Source organism: Myotis davidii, unplaced genomic scaffold (assembly GCF_000327345.1).
Source record: "Myotis davidii unplaced genomic scaffold, ASM32734v1 scaffold59, whole genome shotgun sequence".
In the NCBI taxonomy this organism is placed as follows: Eukaryota; Metazoa; Chordata; class Mammalia; order Chiroptera; family Vespertilionidae; genus Myotis; species Myotis davidii.
Genome location: NW_006293001.1, coordinates 2314704 through 2333232, shown reverse-complemented (window position 1 = coordinate 2333232; position 18529 = coordinate 2314704). Strand labels below are relative to the sequence as shown.

The following is an 18529-nucleotide window of genomic DNA, read 5'->3' as shown; positions in this document are numbered from 1 at the left end:
GACCCCGGGGAGGATGGGGAGAAGGGCGAGGCACCGCACCCGAGAGCCCCGCGGGCAGAAGGCGGGCCTCGGAGCCGGCGGACGCGCTCATCGCTCACATTTATAAAGTCTTTACCTTGAAGGTTAAAAGATGTGAAAGAAAAAGGAGGGGCCGTGGGGAGTGGGAAGAACATCTCCCGAGCTTCCACCCACCCCCTTTCTACCTCCCCGAGCTCCCCCTCCCCCCGTGTTGGTAAAATAACCACGCAACCCGGGCTGAGGGGGCGGGGTGAGCCAGGCGCGAGTGTAGGAAAGCAGATGTCCCCGCTGGCAGCGCCTCAGCCTCCGGGGAGCGCGGCGCCGGGGGGCCCTCCCGAGGACATTCACCTCCCACTCCTCAGGCATCCCGCTCACAACTGCCTCGCCTCGGCGGGGGTGTTTTTTTCAGACTCAGCGTTTCGCGTGTGCAGCTTTTTTACCTGGGAGCTGTTCTTACCCGGCCACGCTTAGCAGATGTCAAGATGCAGCCCCTGCACGACTCCGTCATCAGGGACAGAGGGAGAGGCCGGGAGGGTGCCCGCTCCACCTTCAGCGGCCGCCAGCCGCCCCTGCCGCGCGGGAAGGAACCTGTCCTCCAGGCTGCCTCCCGCGGGGCCCGAGAGGGCTTTTGTCCCGCAGAAGCCCGTAGTCCCAGGACCCAAAGGAAAACAAGGGTTCCCCGCGCTTCCCGCACACGTGGTGGACGTGGGGAAAGAGGGAAGCGGGGTCAACGATACACTGTCACTGGAGTCACTTTCTGGGCTGTAATTTCTTTGGGTTGTCAGTAGTCTAGTAGATGTCAACTGTGTGAGAGGGGCTTTTCCTCTTCCAGAAAAGGAGAAAGAAAAAGCATCCCCTTTCGCGATAGGTGCAGTGGTATATTCTGGCTGGTACTCACTGGAGTGTTTTTATTTTTAATTTTGTGTGTGTGTATGGGGTGCGAGAAGTGAGAGGGGAGGCTGGGTGGGTGGAGGTTGGGGGGGAGGGGAGAGACTGGGATAATTGTCTAGGCATTTCCATTCAGACCCAGTGGCAATGAAAGAAAGATGTACATGCGGCAGACACCTTCACAGTGAATACCTAATCACACTATGTCACCTGGGTGAGGAAGGTGTCAGTGTGATGTGCTTGGCACCCCGAGAAGTTGAGGCACTGCTCTCATCCTTCCTCAAGTGAAGGCTCTCCACTGTGGCACAGGGGCCTGCTCCAATTTCCTCATCCTAAACCCTCCAGCTTTTCCAAACACATGTTCCAAAGAAGGCTTAAATTTCTGTTTTGAGAGTTGCAAATCAATGTTTACTTCATAAAATGTAAGTCATGTCTCAACCATATAAAAAAATTGGGGGTGGGGGAGGGAGGGAAGAGAAACCTAAAAGAATTACAGGGAAGGAAATTTTAAACATTTTGCAGCCTTCTGAACTGGTATCTTCTCAATGTCCCCCAGTGGCCATCAACCAGGCTGCTAACAATGAGTAACAAATTTATCAACAAGAATGTGAATATTACTAATATAAATAAGTATGGATATAGTTTTAGATTTGCTTCCATTAAATGCAAGTATGTTTCTTTAGTTAGTGTGAAAAATAATTAAAAAATTCAAAGTGAGCTACTAGTTGTAATAAAATATCACCTAACCTGGTATCACTCTTCTATCAAGTTACTGGAAATAAAACATGCATTTTATAAACTTCCCAAAAATGTGTTTTTTTTTCCTTTACATTTTTTTACTCAGGAACAAAGAACACATTGATGATCACAATATAAGTAGCTCTTTAAATACTTAATTCATTTCATCATGTAGCTACACAGAAAAATTAAAACCAAGTATATTATTTTAAAAAATCTAAAGTGTTTAAATTGTTTTACTAGTGATTTTATCACTGGGCAACAAATGTCTTAGGTTTTGTATTTAGATGCTCATGTTGTCTGCTATTCTCTATGATAGGTTTATTAAAAAAGCATGTCATGTAGAGCATAAATAATTTAAAAATTTTAATGAAAACAAATGAAACATTTGACATCACCAAATTCAATAGATATAACTAGGATTCCAAGCAATAAGCTTAGATAGTTGAAACAAACATAAATTATGGTCATACAATTCATACATAATTTTGAATTATGGTAATAAACATTGTAAACATGAACACAATTGCAATTTGATCTTTTAAAAGATAATAAAGGAGGGTTACAATATAAGTTTAGAAAAAATTCAAATATCTGTGATTTTTCAATAAATGATCTTGAACTAACTTTGCAATCAAGTATCTACAGTATTACAAATCCCAAATCATCACATAGAACAGTGATATGTCTGTTTTCAATGCGTCTTAAGTCTCCTCAATTAAAGTGTGAATTAAGATGCCGGAGGAAATCCCCCATGGAAGTAATGGATGGTGGGAGAACTTCGTGACAGAATTCACATACTCGAGGTATATGCAGTTCTGAGCCTGTGCGACTTAGTACCGATGATAAGTCACTGTCTTGATTAGGAAAGGGCTTCCAAACAGGCTGCAGGAAACAAAGAAAAACATTTCCTGTTATTTGTACTTAAAATCAATTTTCATTGAATTTCAAATTCAAATAGTTTGAATGGGTTATGTGCATATATATGAAATCCCTAATATGAAAGCAAATTACCTTTCCATAGAGTTAGCGTGAGACATGACTACATTCTCTTTTTCATAAGTGGTGCAACTAAACTGTGATTAAAAATCACTTAAATACCCTTCCATGTACTTTGTCTTCACATATTTAAAAATTTTCCAACTTTAGCACCAGCATATTTTAATACCAGTACCACAAAGGCAGTAGTTTTAGAACAACAGTCAATAACTGAGACCTTAAAAATTAAATTCTACCTTTTCTATTTTACAATAGAAACCTTAAATTATAGGGCCTTTACTAATACATAGTCCACTAGATATAATATGTATATATACATGCATTGTGATGAAGAGAAATTCAAATTTCACTACTTATAAACAAATACATAATGAATAAATCATATGCAAATGTTTTTTTGATTTTTGAGAAGTTTTTTTTCTTTGAAACTACTAGACAAATTCCATTGATTATTTGTGTTTTTTAAAAATCACAAACATTTAGCCCTAATGGGTTTGGCTCAGTGGATAGAGCGTCGGCCTGCGGACTGAAGGGTCCCAGGTTCAATTCCAGGCAAGGGCACATGCCTGGGTTGTGGGGGTCCCTCCCCGATTGGGGGGGGGGGGCGTGGAGGCAGCCAATCAATGATTCTCTCTCATCATTGGTGTTTCTCTCTCTCTCTCTCTTCTTCCCTCCCTCCCCCTTTCCCTTCCTCTCTAAAATAAAAAATATATATATTAAAAAAAACACACCACAAACATTTAAATTAATCATTCAACAAAATCTAACACCTGATTTATTCTTTCTTATTTTGCTCCTGTTACGTAGTACATAGTCTGGTCTTTTTTATTCCTTTTAGTGGCTGAATGAAAATCTGTTAATAGTTACCTAATTATAGAATTATAGAAAATTGTAATTCAACAAAACTATAAGCAGCATATAAATACCCTTAAATAACTGAATTTATTAGTAAAAAAAATAATATGAGAAGGGCAAGGAAAAGCCTTTTAGCTCCATAGGAGGTGTGTAATAAATACTTGTTGATTGGACTATCTTATTTTCCTAAAGTGTTGCAAGCCAAATTATTTTTTAAACTTGCTTTCTTACCTTGCATAGATGAATTACCTTGCATAGCTAAATGCTGATAGTTTGAGGAAAATCACCTCAAAAGTCAATTTAAAGAGACACCTTTGTGTTCCTATTACTAATATGTTTTTAAAGTAATAGCCTAGTTCAACATCTAATAGTGTTAATTTTCATTCCCTCAATCAATCTCTTTCATTTTAGTTAGCCAATCATTTACAAAAACAGTATATGTATCACTAGTTGAAACATTTAGATATTAGTATGGAGGGCTAATAATAACACTGACTCAATTCCTTTTGTGAGAAGTGGTAATTTTATTACATAAAACAGTAATATCTGAAACATACATTTGGAAATAATTTTTGAAAAAACCTTTCTTCATGATAAAGAAGCAGTAATCATTTTGAGAATATAAGCAAATGTCTAGTTAGCTAGATTTAAATTTTACTGCTTGCAGTTTAAACAAAAAGTCCAACTGATTACTACCTACCACCTTAATGGGAAATTGATTTAGATATAAATAAAAAAGGTATGCTAAAATAATTATTAAGATCTATAAAATACTAAGAAATAGACTTAGAAGCAATTTAGCTTCCAAATTTGGTGAGCCAATCTTCTACTGCAATTTATCTTCAAAGTCCATATTTATCTTTCTTTGGATAAGGAGCTATTAATTAAGATTTGAACTCCTCATAGAATTTAGATGGGGTCCCAATGACTGACTCAGCAAAAGTAGGAAGAAAAGAAAGTCACACAGAGCCAAAATAAGCAAGATATATTTTAGATTTTCTAATGATAGCTGAACGTATAAAAAAAGTGTTCAGTAGTAATGATTGATAAAAAGTAAAAATCTGAAAGATGTAACCACAATTTTGCTCCTGTTATTTCAACTCAAATTTTATATTTACCACACTAGCTTTATTAATACAAATAAAATAGAAAAATATTTTTAAAAACCCATCTTAAGAAATAGTTTTTCAATCCTAAACTGTAACATGGCCTTCAAATCAAACTAATTTTGCCTTTCCTGCCAAAATATCAATTATCTAACCTTATGCCCCATGTCTTGTGACAGCTCAACACTAATTCTCCTGAATTTTTTAAGCTGAATAGTTTTCCATCAAGTTGTAATCACATAGCAGCTGTTTCCCTGCTCTATCATAGAAAGCAAATGCACAATGCAGGGTGCCATCTACTGAAACATGAATGCACAGGCTAACTAACGAGTAAAAGGACAAGCAAGAAATATAATGGAGAAAAAAGTAACAAGCATTAGAACTGATGCATTTCACAGCTCCACAGGAATTCTACTTGCAATAAATGAAATTGCTTAATTTGCTTCATTTAGTAGTAACTTACCACTAAGACTATGATGTGAAATAAGGTACAAAGTAGAATAAAAGTGAATTTGTAATTAAAGTTTATTGTCAGAGATGCCTAGTTTTCCTCACTACTAAAATATACCACAGCTTGGCTATTGCATCCTTTGTATGCTGATTTAAAAGTTATAGCCTATCTGAGTACTCACAAAGCCAAAGGGTATTCATCAAGTTGTTTAAGACAAAGAGAAATCAAACGAATGTCTGCAAGTTATATAGACATTTACACCAATCTGTATTTTCATGAGTGTCTGTTTAACAATTATATATTTTCATTTGTCTTCAGGCATTAAAAGCTTTTTTTTTAAAACTAAAAAAATTATCCTGTGATAGTACCTGAATAAAAAGGATGGTAGGAGTGGATTGGGGGGCATTAAGAAGTCTGCGAGTTTCAGGAACATTAAAGTATTTAATTAAAATAATATATATGCAGAGACTATAAAAAATGTTAGGCTGCATGTTCAGTGCCAGATTAGAAACCAAAACTGAACTGTACAAATCTATGTACTGTATAAATGATAATGTAATAGGATTATTAGTTGAAAGACAGATTACTTATTTTGATAAATGGGAATATACAATGCAATTATTTACTTATGCTATATCACAGATTCTTGTAAAGATGAGTATGATCTACACAAACTGTTAAACAGAGAAATGCCACTTGTTTCACAGTATGAAATTTAAAAAAGAATCCTATTATAACACTGATGCTGAGTGAGAGCTCTGTAAAGGGACTAAGAAAGTGACACGTGCTAGATATGGATAAGGCTTATGTATATTTTAAAACGTGTCATAAGTTTTAATTAAGGTACTTTATAATAGAGCTTTCCCATATTCATCCTTTATAATTTCATGTCATTTATTAGAGAGCTTGGATCTTTTACTGGGAGCATAAATTGGCTAGTCATTAGTTTAAAAGGATGTCCAATAATCTCAAAGAGATGTATATCTGTGCCTGTTTGGCAAAATGTGTGTCCACACATAATATACTTGTTAATGTAAAACAGTTACCTGCTGTGGTCCTCGGATAGCTTTTCCTGGGGAATCAAGTGAAGGAAAAGGTGTATCAGACAGGTCCTCAAGTGGTAATGTATTTACATACAATGCATTATGGTCTCCAGGTGACAAACACGGAGTTCTATCCAGAGTGGTCCTGATACAAGTGTTTACAAGTTTTGAGGATTCTGTATTGTCAGTTGTTTTAAGGTTTTGTATAGCTGAGGCTACGGGGTCAATTCTCTGAATTTCAAATAAAGTTTCTTCTGTTTTAACAAAGTTTCCCAGGTCGTCTCTGATGTCTACATTGAATTTATCCTGGCACACAGCCTCAGATGCAGCAGGACCAAGGACGTTGGGTCTTTCTGGAGTGCTATGCAAGAAAGCAGAGTCACTGTCCATTGGTGGAAACTTGACATTGAATTTAGACAGTGATTCAAAAGAGGTGTCCTCTTCATCTCGGCCCAGTCCTCTTGGTGTGACAGATGTGAGACAGGATGCACTTCTATTTATATCATCGCTAGCCTGAGGCTCAAACAGCGCTTCTTGTTTATCTGCTTTATCCGTACACTGTATAGGCACCGAGCACTGTGTTCCTGCAGAGAAAAGCACACACGAGGAAAACAGTCATATACCAATCATTCTTAACAGTCTGAATGCCATTAGCCTTGGACAGATGAGCACTATTTTTTTCTATTGGTTTTTATAGGAACTGAAGACAACTGTGATATTTTACATTTGCTACCATCTTACACAGAAATATTAGCATTCTCTGGTGGGTGAACTGGAACATGCTTATTAGCTGCAGTTTAACTGCTTTGTATTTTTCCCCCCAGGTCTTTTGCTGTAAACTTTGCATCTTGTTCACAGTTCTACTCGTCTACACTTAAAAAACCTCAAAACCGTTTGCTTGTAATGTATACATTTAAAATTTTGTCAGGAAGAGAGGCTGCAACTGCGAGCTTGTTTATTAGACAAATACCTTGAAATACCGTGTTAAAAGGGAAAATCCTTATGAGATTACACACACACACACACACACACACACACACACACACACACACACACACATATTTATTACAGATTAAAAACCTATATGAATTAGCATATACCAAAAATTAGCAAAAATTTTAAAGGTCATTCATTTCCCCTAATATCACTGTGTGACAATGTAGCACCAATCTATGTAGCCACTGTCTACTCTCAATAATCTATGTGAGAGAGTGGTGGAGGAGGAGGCGGGCGTTGGGGGGAAAGAAGAGAGTAGAGGCAAAAGAAGGATGAAGTTTTGGAATGCATGTTTAGCAAATTATATATGAATATATAAAAGCTCATCTTATAGATTAAACAAAAAAGACCTCTGTAGTCCACAGGTAGATATCAGGTAGATAGATACCAGGGCCTCTGTGGCTCATTTATCTAGAAGTCACTTGTCCAACAAATTCAGCTCTCTAGGACATAGGCAAAGCTAAAAAAGTAAGTAAATGGAGCTTCTCAGGAGTCAGAATTAGAGCCTCAAGCCCCACAGATATATGAGTTTTGCTCTTATTTTCATTTTAGATTTATTCTAACAAGCTTGATGATGTGTCCCTAGCTCATAGCTGGTTAGAAGCAGCATATTAAAATGTATGCATACAGTTGTTGAAGGCAGATATACTTGTCAACAAGAGCTGAAGGCAGGAGAGGAGACAAGAAAAAAAAAGCAGATATAAGAACTCAGAAAACACTAGTCTTGTTTAGGGCCAGGAGGGGCTACATTTCTCAAGGAAAAAACAAACAAACAAATAAACAACCCCAAACAAAAAAACAATGATCAAAGCACTTTCCATGTTGATGACCCTGAGACATTAGAAAAGGCTCAGTTATGCTCTACATGTCACTTCAAGAAGGCAGTGAGGTTGGAAGTTGATAATGTATTTTCATTAAATGGGCAAACAATAAAAATTAAAAAATGATTATCACTATAACAATGTAAATATCAATGAAGTTGTACACTCATGAATGGAAAATTGACCAATTCTGGATGCCGATTTAAGCAGACAGTTGTACAAAGCACCTTGCACAGTATCTGTTCAGGTTAGTAGATACTTAAGAAAAGTCAGTTCCTTCCCTTCCTCTAGGGTCTTTGCAGTCTCATACCAAGTTGCATTCCAATAATCCAACTGTTTGGTCCCTCTATTATATACCTTCTATATTTTTTAGTACAAACCACCTTCTCTTGTTAGATTATTATAATAGCCTTTGAATTGCTTCCTTGCCTCTAAATTTATCTCATATTTAATCCATTCTCTACATCTCCCCACTCCCTACTGCCTTAATTTTTCTAAAGTGCAAATCTGGTCCTGTTACCTTCCTAATAAAACCTTTTCATGGCTCTCCATGGCCCTCAGCCCCTAGTTAACTCTCTATTCTCTCATATTCACTCTACCTGTCTGACATCTTACTCTGGCTATAATGAACTTCGGTATAGTGCTCCAAAATAGATATGCTCTCTTCTTTTGTGGTTTTTGCACATGCTGTGCAGACTACCTGGTGTCCCATCCCACTATTCTTGTCTAATTCTTACTTGCTCTTTATTCCTTGGCTTAAATATTAATTTATCTGGATGGCTCTTCTGGCTTCCCAAGACTGGTTTACTCATGACTTGGGTGCTCTGCAGACCAAACACTCTGCATTGTACCTATAAGCATAACTTTCTTAAAGGTATGCTTAAAGTGGTTTCTTAAGGTTCTAAACTATGTTTTGTTTTCTACTTATTCCCAGTACCTTGCCCAGTGCCCGACACATAGTATGTCCTCAATAAATGCAGTCTGAATGAATCTGTATTCTCCTCCCCTCAGAGCTAGGTATAAGAATCTACATTTGCTAGATAATCTGGCCTAGGAGTGGTACAGTAATTGAGATCAAGCTAATTGTTTAGCAAGATTTCTTTGTCTGCTGAAGTTCTTAAAATCCATTAACTCTCAAGTAGTCATTTTCCTAGTAGTAGATTTAAGAGTGGCAAGAAATTCTAGGAAACAGTACTTTCTTTGTAGATTATACTTGCTAATTGCAAATAACAAATAAGGAAAACCAACAGTTGAGGCACCCAAATTCTGTATCACCTGAAAAGGAAGAAACACTTATCAAAATGACTGTTACAAGAAGAGTCTGCTGCTGCTGATAATGCCAACATTAATAGTGCTTCTATGTGCTATGCACTATTATAATCATTGCATATACACAGTTTCATTTAATTTTCAAAATATTCACGTGATAGATACTTTATTATCCCCACTTTACCAATGAGGAAAGGAGGGATGCATGGAGAGGTAATTCCAAGGCACTTGGCTAATGGATGAGTGGTAGATCTGGCACTGGGACCCAGGCAATCTAATTCTAGAGCCTGTGCTCTGGACCATTATGCTAAGTTGAACATGCCAGTTTCTATACACAGAGGAGTCCACAAAATGACAGAAATGTGCTATGAATTTCTTTTCCGATCCTCCCTGTGAACAAAACATGAAAAACCCAAACAGCTGTATTAAAGCAGATATTTCTTTCAGCATAACTACCTGGCATAGATCAGTCACATAAAAAAAAACAAAAAACTTCTGGCCCTAGCTGGTTTGGCTCAGTGAATAGAGTGTCGGACTGCGGACTGAAGGGTCCCAAGTACGATTCTGGTCAAAGGCACGTGCCTGGGTTGCGGGCTCAATCCCAAGCTTCAGTCCACAGGCTGACTCTTTATCCACTGAACCAAACCAGTCAGGCAATAAAAATATATTTTAAAAAATCTTCTCAATTAATCTGCTCAAGCAATGAAAGTTACTCTCTACCAAAAAACAATTTTTTTAGCCCAGCCGGCATGGCTCAGTGGTTGAGTGTTGACCTATGAACTAGGAGGTCATGGTTCGATTCCCGGTCAGGGGACATGCCCAAGTTGCAGGCTTGATCCCCAGTGTGGGCATGCAGGAGGCAGCTGATCAATGATTCTCTCTCATCATTGATGTTCCTACCTCCTTCTCCTTCTCTTTTTCTCTCTGAAGTCAATTAAAAAAATTTAAACGTATGATTTTTAAGGCTTCTAGAAATCCAAGTTTAGAAAACGTAACATTCAAATGAGGTACACAAAAGCACTAACAGTGTACTGAGAAACATGATTAGGTGAGCAAATTGCTTTTCTATTTTGTTTACTTCAAGAAAACTTATTTTTACAGGGGAAAAAATATAAAATGAGAAATATTTTTAGATTTTTAAAATTTTAAAGTATAGGCTATCCACTGAGACTACTTTACAGTTTAACTTGTATATCGACAAAATAAAAAAGTCTGATGGTTGTGACACTCTAATCCAATTATTCTTTTGCCCCGATCTCCACTGAAATAGAACCCTCCCTTCTACCAAATAGTGCTTTTTTTGAAGCTACATTTGCTTAAATATACATTTTTATCTTTATTCCTTCTCAAGGCTATTGCCATAAGTGGATGAAATGGAAAACGAAAGTAATAAAAAGGAAACATGCAAGTCTACTAACAGCAATTTTCACGAATTATGTTTATTTAAAAGTAAAAATCAAATGTTAACAAAAGAAACACAGGGACAATAACATTAAATGTACTTTTCTCAGATGTATTATGCAAATCACATTTGAAATAGTTCCTTCATACTTTTTCAAAGTAGTGTTTTATCCTTGAAAAACATGCCTAGACATCTTTTTCCAAAACATTTCTTTTTTTTTTCTTTTCCCTTTTGATCTACTACTGTCAACAGCCTAATATTTGATATTTTGGTTTCTGTTTGGATCCAGCAAAACTTCAGTGGAATCTGTGGCACAACAGATTTAAAACATTTCAAGAATAGTGTTATATTTACTTTTTGTGATAGTTAATATAAAGCGTAAGAATAATGTTAGGAAGCAGCTTTAATGGGGAAGAAATTGAAGTTAAACACTCAGTGTTCTAGTTGACAGATACATACTAGATTTAGACCTGTGCAATTTAGAAATGGTCAAAGTATTAAGCCATGGATAATGTGGTAAGGCCAACGAAAATTTCACCATTTCGATGTTTTGATAAGATGTTAATGTTCAAAAAAGCATGTTTATGAATTCCAGGTACTACTTCTCTATAGCTAGTATATTTTAAGTAAAAATAATTCTTTCGCTTCCTAAGTACCTAGTGTTTTTAGTTGGCACAGATCAATCTCTAATAAACATGACAAAAATTAAGATGGAAAAATTACTTTGGAGAGGTAAGAGGAAGAGAAGAGAAGCAATACATTATGTCTATCTACAAAGATTGTTTTGTTTTTCCAACACAACATGGTGTTCTTTTTCTGAAAATAAAATGGCAGTAGTAAGCAAAAAGTGAATTCATACTACAGAATAATTTTTAAATAGCCTAGATATAAGAGCTATAAGAAATGAAAAGTGATCTTTAATTAAAGGGGTGTTAGCACTGCTGCAACATCTTTCAGAGTGAAAACTGTAAATCACATCTCTTGGGAATTGCATATAGAATATCTCAAATCACAAGGGTAAAGGAGAATTTATCATAACTGATCAGTTTACCTTCCTTTTGTTTTCATAAGTGCTTGGTAGCCAGGTTCAATCCCCAGAATTCTGCTATTCATATGAACTACTGATGCAAACACCAGGAAGGCAGTCTGAGGTTTTAGGAAAGGGTGGAGCTTTTTAAAAAAACACTGCAACATGTGTAGAACAGATGTTCCTTTTAAGTTATTTTTAATACTAAGTTTGTACTTTGTGCCTCCAACAGAACTGGCCTCACAAAATGTGTAATGTTTATTTCTCAAACCAAATTACAAGCATCTATCTATAGTGTTCAATTAACTTTCAGACAGAAGTAAAAAACAAAGCTGATGTTATAATGTAACTCAGCTCATATATGTTAGTGTTGCTATAAGATTGCTTACTAACATATGAATTAATGTTTTATAAGACCCCAGAAAGGCAACTAAAAACTATTAGAGATATAGCCTGTATTTTGTGCTTTTTCCAAGGTGAAACTTCTCATTAAGATGATTAGTAATTGTGTCATTCAATTTAATCTATGCCAATAAGTTACATAAAATTATACATTACAAAATGTAAAGAGCACTTAAAATATTTCCATAATAAAAAAGAAATGTCAACCAATAAAATTATTATCAATAATACTAATATTACATGAAGTCAAACCTTACCAGCTGCAGTGGCTGAGACATTAAGTTTGCTTAAGTGGTCTTTTTGAGCTTTTGCTAGCATGCATATTCTATGAAATTCTTCTTTCAGATCCCAGAAAGTCTTCTCTATGTAACTCCTAAAAATAAATCAATATTTAAAAATTTAAGGATATTTCTTCAAGTATTCTTTAATCATAATTAAAGTTATATAGCACATATTTATGTATCATAAAATAATTATTGAAAAGTTAAAGTTAAAAAAATGTTTCAATTCCTAGAAAATATCCCCCAAAACAATTCTAATGTTTGGAGAGCCAGGCACAAAGTAAGTGAAAAATGAAAAGTTCTAATACATAAACGTAGGGCAGACTAACATATGTACTTATTCATAAATCACACATATGCTGTCTCATTCACACATTAGAGATATCAATGTATTAACTTTTGTTCTCTGTAAGCTTCTTAAGTAGAAGAAAATTAAATATTCCTCACTTTTATAAAGTTCACATTAAGAGCCATTGTATAAAACAATGTGGCCGTAATAGTTGGTCGAGAAATCCTTAATATAAAATATTAGTGCTTTAGAAAATTCAATTTTTGGATTCACTTCTGCTATAAACTGTATAACTTATTTAGGTTATTTTCACATTGAGCAGCCTTGGATTAGTCTCTTCTAGTTCTAAGAGTCTGCTATTTTCTTACAACTGCTAATATTTACAAAATATGTAAGTAAGAATATTTTCAACATTTGTAATTTTTAGAGTTGGCAAAAAAAAAAAAAGATATAGAACTACCTTTCATGGAATAAAGGACTGTCAAAACTCCTTGGTGAAGTTCCTTTTCTAGGAGAAGATACCTCTTGTCTTCTTTCCTTAGAGATACAAAATAATTAACACTTTAAATTGCTTCTAAACTCAATAAGAATGGGTTAACAAAAAACACAATGGAAAATTTAAATTCCTCATTGAAAAATAAGTTTAGGTAGCTTACAGATGTATAATAAGATTTTTTCCTCTTTAAATGAAAATAAGGGGAAAAGGAAAACAAAGGCAGAAAAATAGGATGAAGACCAAGTATTTCTGTTAAATATTATTTCCAATACTGATAATTCAAGAAATTTCGTCAGACCCATCTATTGATCAAAATTGCTACTCTGATCACTAGTAGCACCTGAAATGACCAGAAAGTTTAGGGGAGAAAATGTGTGTGTGTGTGTGTGTGTGTGTGTGTGTGTGTGTGTGTGTACACTTCTTTTCTTTGCTGGGGAATGCAGCTGTATTAGAGGAAGAAACCAAGCAACAGCTCCTTAGCATTTAACAAGCATTTTAAAGATAGTGCAATTTATGTATTTAAGCTTCTTTAACACAAGTTCTTGCCTTTCACTCCCACCCTGTGGCTTACACTGGTATTACATTTATTCTGACATTTAAAAGTCAATATTGAAAAATGTGATATAATGTATTGTATGGTTTAGATTAAAAAAAAATTCTATCATACCTAAAAAATTTTGTGTACCTTATAAAGCTATAAGTTGACAAGTTCCAAGATGTGAAGAAGTACTAGTATCATACAATTATAAATTATAGTTCAGTCAAAACGGTTAAGGACTTAAATTTAAGTTCAAACCAGTGGACTTTTATTTTTAGTGACTTTTCAGATTTTATTCAGTTAAGGTCATCGTAGCTTTTATGTGATTTTACCTTACTGTTTCTTATCACCTGAGTATATCTCCCTTTAATCTTGCTTTTCAAAAAGTTCTTTCAATTTCATAGGAGTCTCATTTGTTCTTTAAGAAAAAGACTAGATTGTTTTTCTTAAAATTAGTATCTTCTCCAATTTATTTCAGTTTATTATTCTACTTTTCCTGCTTTTTATAATAAACTAGAGGCCCAGTGCACAGATTCATGCACTGGTGTGGGGCGTAGCCTGCGGGGACCCGTCTGCTGTGGGAGCACTGCTTATCCCGGTCAGCCGGGCGATGGTGGACCCACCCTCTGAGTGGCTGCTGAATGAGGAAATTAGTCTGAGCTGATACTTCAGGGTAATGTCTTCGGTAAAGGTATGTTCTATGTCCTGGAGGTACCTGGCAAGAGAGCTTTGCACCCCAAAGCCACTCGGTGAATGCCCTTGATGTGTGATGCCAGGTGGTGACACCATTGGGGATGTTCTGGGCAGCCATGCTTCAGGATCCTCAGTCATTAGGACAGCCTCCCTGGGGGGCCCACAATCACATCCCCTCTCGCCATCCGCCTATGCCAGCTCCCTGTGCTCTTTCTAGAACACACCTTAGAGGGCCTGCATCAGCTGTGGGGTCAGGCCAGAGTCCGGATGTCTCAGGCATTTGATAGGGGCAGAGACTTGGCCTCACCCTGGGCTGCTCATCCCGGTCAGCCGAGTGGCGCACCCACTGTGGGAGTACATCGACCACCAGGGGGCAGCTCCTGCATTGAGTGTCTGCCCCCTGGTGATCAGTGCACTTCATAGCGATTGGTCGACGGGTTGTTCTGGTCGTTCTGCTGTTTGGTTGCTGGGCTTTAATATGTATAGATATTTTCCAGCTTTTCTAATAAACATTTCTAAGTACCAGTGCTTGTTTAACATTTCTAAAGTAGGGTATTACTTTGGTAATTAGTAAAATAAAATCTTGGCAACCCAATTTGTGATTTTATATATTATATCTAGTCAGATTGGGGTAAAATAAAGAACATTTCCTGCTGCATACTTTTTGTCTGACAAACACTTAGGGGATGTTTTCTTCTGGATTAAAATTGCTTTATTGAGCTTATAAAACAGTCACTCAGAAAACATTTTCACATTCACTGTTTTTGAAAGTGGCAAAGTTTTTCTTTAGTGCTATGTGCAATTAGAACATGCAATGCCTTTTAGTGTGGATTAGGAAGAAAGGTCACATGCCAACCATTCAGGATACTAAACTTTGAAAAGATTATATTAAATCCATATCAACAAAATCTGAGGTAATATTAAGAGAATAGAAACATTTGACAATGTTAAACAAATCATAATAAAATATGTAATTATATTCAATGGAACATCTAATCTCTTTTCAAAATTTACTACTTTAAGTTCTCGATATGAAAAACAATTATTTCATTAGGAGCTAGAATAAACCAAAAAGAAGTACTCTGTAATTTGAGCCATAAATGAAGGCAGTTACAGAAAATGATAAAGACTATTTCATTTGTCAAATCACTGATGATTTTGACATAAACTAGGAATGACTGCTTCTGATGTTAAAGAAGCTTTAAAAGGGGAGAAGATGGAGGAAAAGGTAGGAAAAGAATGATAAATCTTTGGCTTCTCAAATAACTAATGTCAACTTATTTCTGTTGTGTTTAGATTTGATTACTGGTGTGGATGAATTTATCTGGAAAAGACCCCTTGGGTGTACTGGCAGGGGGTAAGGAAGGACTCACTCTGAGGAATTTTTACTCTTCTCGGGGTTAGAAATACAGCTATGCTTACTATTATTTTTGTTATTATTATTGAAGAAAAGTATTGTTCAATACTTTAGAATTTGATTGTTCTAAGCAATGTACTTCCCCTGTTATGATTGACACCAAATAAATCTGCTGATATATTAAGTAAAAATTTTAGGTCCCCAACACCCCAAGAAAGATTTTTTAAAAGGCACCTTTTGACATGTTAGTTCCGTTAAAAAAATAAAGACATACAGGGTTAATCTAGAATGGATGTAGTATTTTCCATTGACACAAATTTCTGAAAATGATCATTTATTTTTTTAAAGGATTAGTATAGTCAATGGCAACTCCAACGCTTTTTTCAGAAACTTAGGATTTCTTTTCAATGCTAAATTATCTTAATAAAGATTTCTCTGTTTGTTGAGCATCCCAGAGAGGAAGTACACATTAGAAGAAATAACTTGTATTTTCCTTTCTACTCTCAATATTATCCAAATGGACTCTGCACTGCAAGAAGTTGAAGTCATTACAACTTCAAATACAAAAGCAAGGGAACTTTGAACGTTATGCTTTAGGAGATTTTAAACATTAAATCATTCAACAAATAAATTTGTCTTGAGGTACTAAAACTTAAAATACTTAACATTATAGACTGTTCCAAGTACTAGTTTGGAAATGCTGAACTTGTGGAATGAATACTGACATAAGAGTTTTACACGTCATACTTTAAACCCATTTGAAAGAGTTGGAAGATATTGTAAAATGATTCCTTAAATTTTCTTTTATGCGAATAGGGAGAACTTTTAGTATATATAAATCAATTTAAGCTTATTATATGTACATAAACTTACCCATCTCATTGATGGATATTATATAAAAAATATACGTTTAAGGGCTATTTGAATAAGCAATAATATTTAAGAAGAAAGAAAAAAACAAACAAACCCGAAGTGGCCAATATTTCATTAGGCCAAAGCCAGGTTTATTCTTAATGCAAAGGCAATGGGAAATATTTTTGTGCTGGAGTCCAGGTTCTGTTAGATATCACATCTCCCCATCTGGGTAACTCAGTTGGTTAGGGTGTCATCCTTATACACCAAGGTTTCAGGTTCAACCCCAGGTCAGGGCACATATAAGAATCAACCAATGAATGTGTAAATAAGAGGAACAAAAAATTGCTGTTTCTCTCTCCCTTCCTCTCTCTCTCTCGAATCAATAACACACAACACACACACACACACACACACACACGTATATATCAATATCTCAAAGAAAGAAATGTATATTTTCCCTATGCCTGCTTTTAAAATATTTAGTAGTAAAAGTGCAAGTATTTTATTCCATTTATAAACCAACCAGAAGCCTGGCCGGTGCATGAAATTTGTGCACTGGGGGGTGGGGGTGGAGAAGGGGGGGGCTGTCCCTCAGCCCAGCCTGTGCCCTCTCGCAGTCCGGGAGCCCTTGGGGGATGTCCGACTGCCGTGGAGGTGGAAGAGGCTACCGCCACTGCTGCTATGCTCGCCAGCTGTGAGCCTGGCTTCTGGCTCAGCGGTGCTCCCCCTGTGGGAGCGCACTGAACACCAGGGGGCAGTGCCTGTGTTGAGCATCTGTCCTCTGGTGGTCAGTGTGCATCATAGCAACCAGTCGTTCTGCTGTTTGGTTGATTTGCATATTAGCCTTTTATTACATGGGATTTGAAAAACATAGAAATGATTCACAATAGGCAAGATATTCAATCTAATTGTCTATTGGTGGATGAATGAATAAAGAAAATCACATCTATATATGTCTATATACTATCTCTCTCTCTATATATATACATATACTGTATATCCCTATATATAGATGTAGATATAATAGGACATCATACACATACACATATAAAGGAACATTTTAAGGCTGACTATATCAACTTTAAAAAAAGAAAGAAAGATATCATTTGAGACAGCATGGATGAACCTGAAGGATATTATGTTATGAGAAATAAGCCAGGCACAGAAAGATAAATACTGCATGATCTTACTTGTATGTGGAATTTAAAAAGTTGAATTCTTAGAAGTAGACAACAGAATGGTGGTTGCGAGGGTTTGTGGAGTGGGTGAACAGTTACATGTTAGTCAAAGAGGACAAAATTTCAGTTTCAGGGGATAAATAAGTTCTGAAGATCAAATCTACAGCACAGTGACTACAGTTAATATTACTATTGTAATACTTGAATTTGCTAAGAAAGTCTTAAATGTTTTCACTGCAATAAAAACGAAAGGTAACTATGTGAAGTGACAAATATATTTGATTGATTGTAATAATCATTTCATAGCCCTAACTGGTTTGGCTCAGTGGATAGAGTGTCGGCCTGCGGACTGAAGGGTCCCAGGTTCGATTCCGGTCAAGGGCATGTACCTTGGTTGCGGGCACATCCCCAGTAGGGGGTGTGCAGGAGGCAGCTGATCGAGGTTTCTCATCCATGTTTCTAACTCTGTATCCCTCTCCCTTCCTCTCTGTAAAAAATCAATAAAATATATTTAAAAAAATAATCATTTCATAATGTATATGTATCAAAACATCATGTACACTGTAAATATATACCGTATTTGCCGGCGTATAAGACGACTGGGCGTATAAGACGACCCCCTAACATTTCCACTCAAAATACAGAGTTTGTTATATGCTCGCCGTATAAGACTAACCCCTCTTCCGCACACCTTCCACGCACCAAATAAAAGGCAAAACAATATCAGATTTGATTTTAACATTTTAATTTATATTCAAATGCTTATGACATGCAGGAAAACTGTCACAAGGCTGTATGTGATCAAACATATACATCAATCAGTGAAA

General features: G+C 36.2%; 1 protein-coding gene across 5 annotated transcripts in view; it reads right to left on the bottom strand.

Annotated features, from left to right (window-relative positions):
• Window positions 1-1995: 1995 nt before the first annotated feature.
• Window positions 1996-18529, bottom strand: part of TANK (TRAF family member associated NFKB activator) — an 81573-nt gene continuing 65039 nt past the window's right edge. For all 5 annotated transcript variants that reach the window (XM_015565744.1, XM_006766479.2, XM_015565742.1 and 2 more), the window contains exons 5-8: window positions 13046-13122; window positions 12273-12388; window positions 6102-6682; window positions 1996-2529 (exon numbers count right to left, since the gene is read on the bottom strand). In XM_015565744.1, coding sequence (XP_015421230.1) covers window positions 2359-2529; window positions 6102-6682; window positions 12273-12388; window positions 13046-13122 — 945 coding nt within the window. In that variant the 3' untranslated portion in view covers window positions 1996-2358. The remainder of the gene's footprint in view (window positions 2530-6101; window positions 6683-12272; window positions 12389-13045; window positions 13123-18529) is intronic.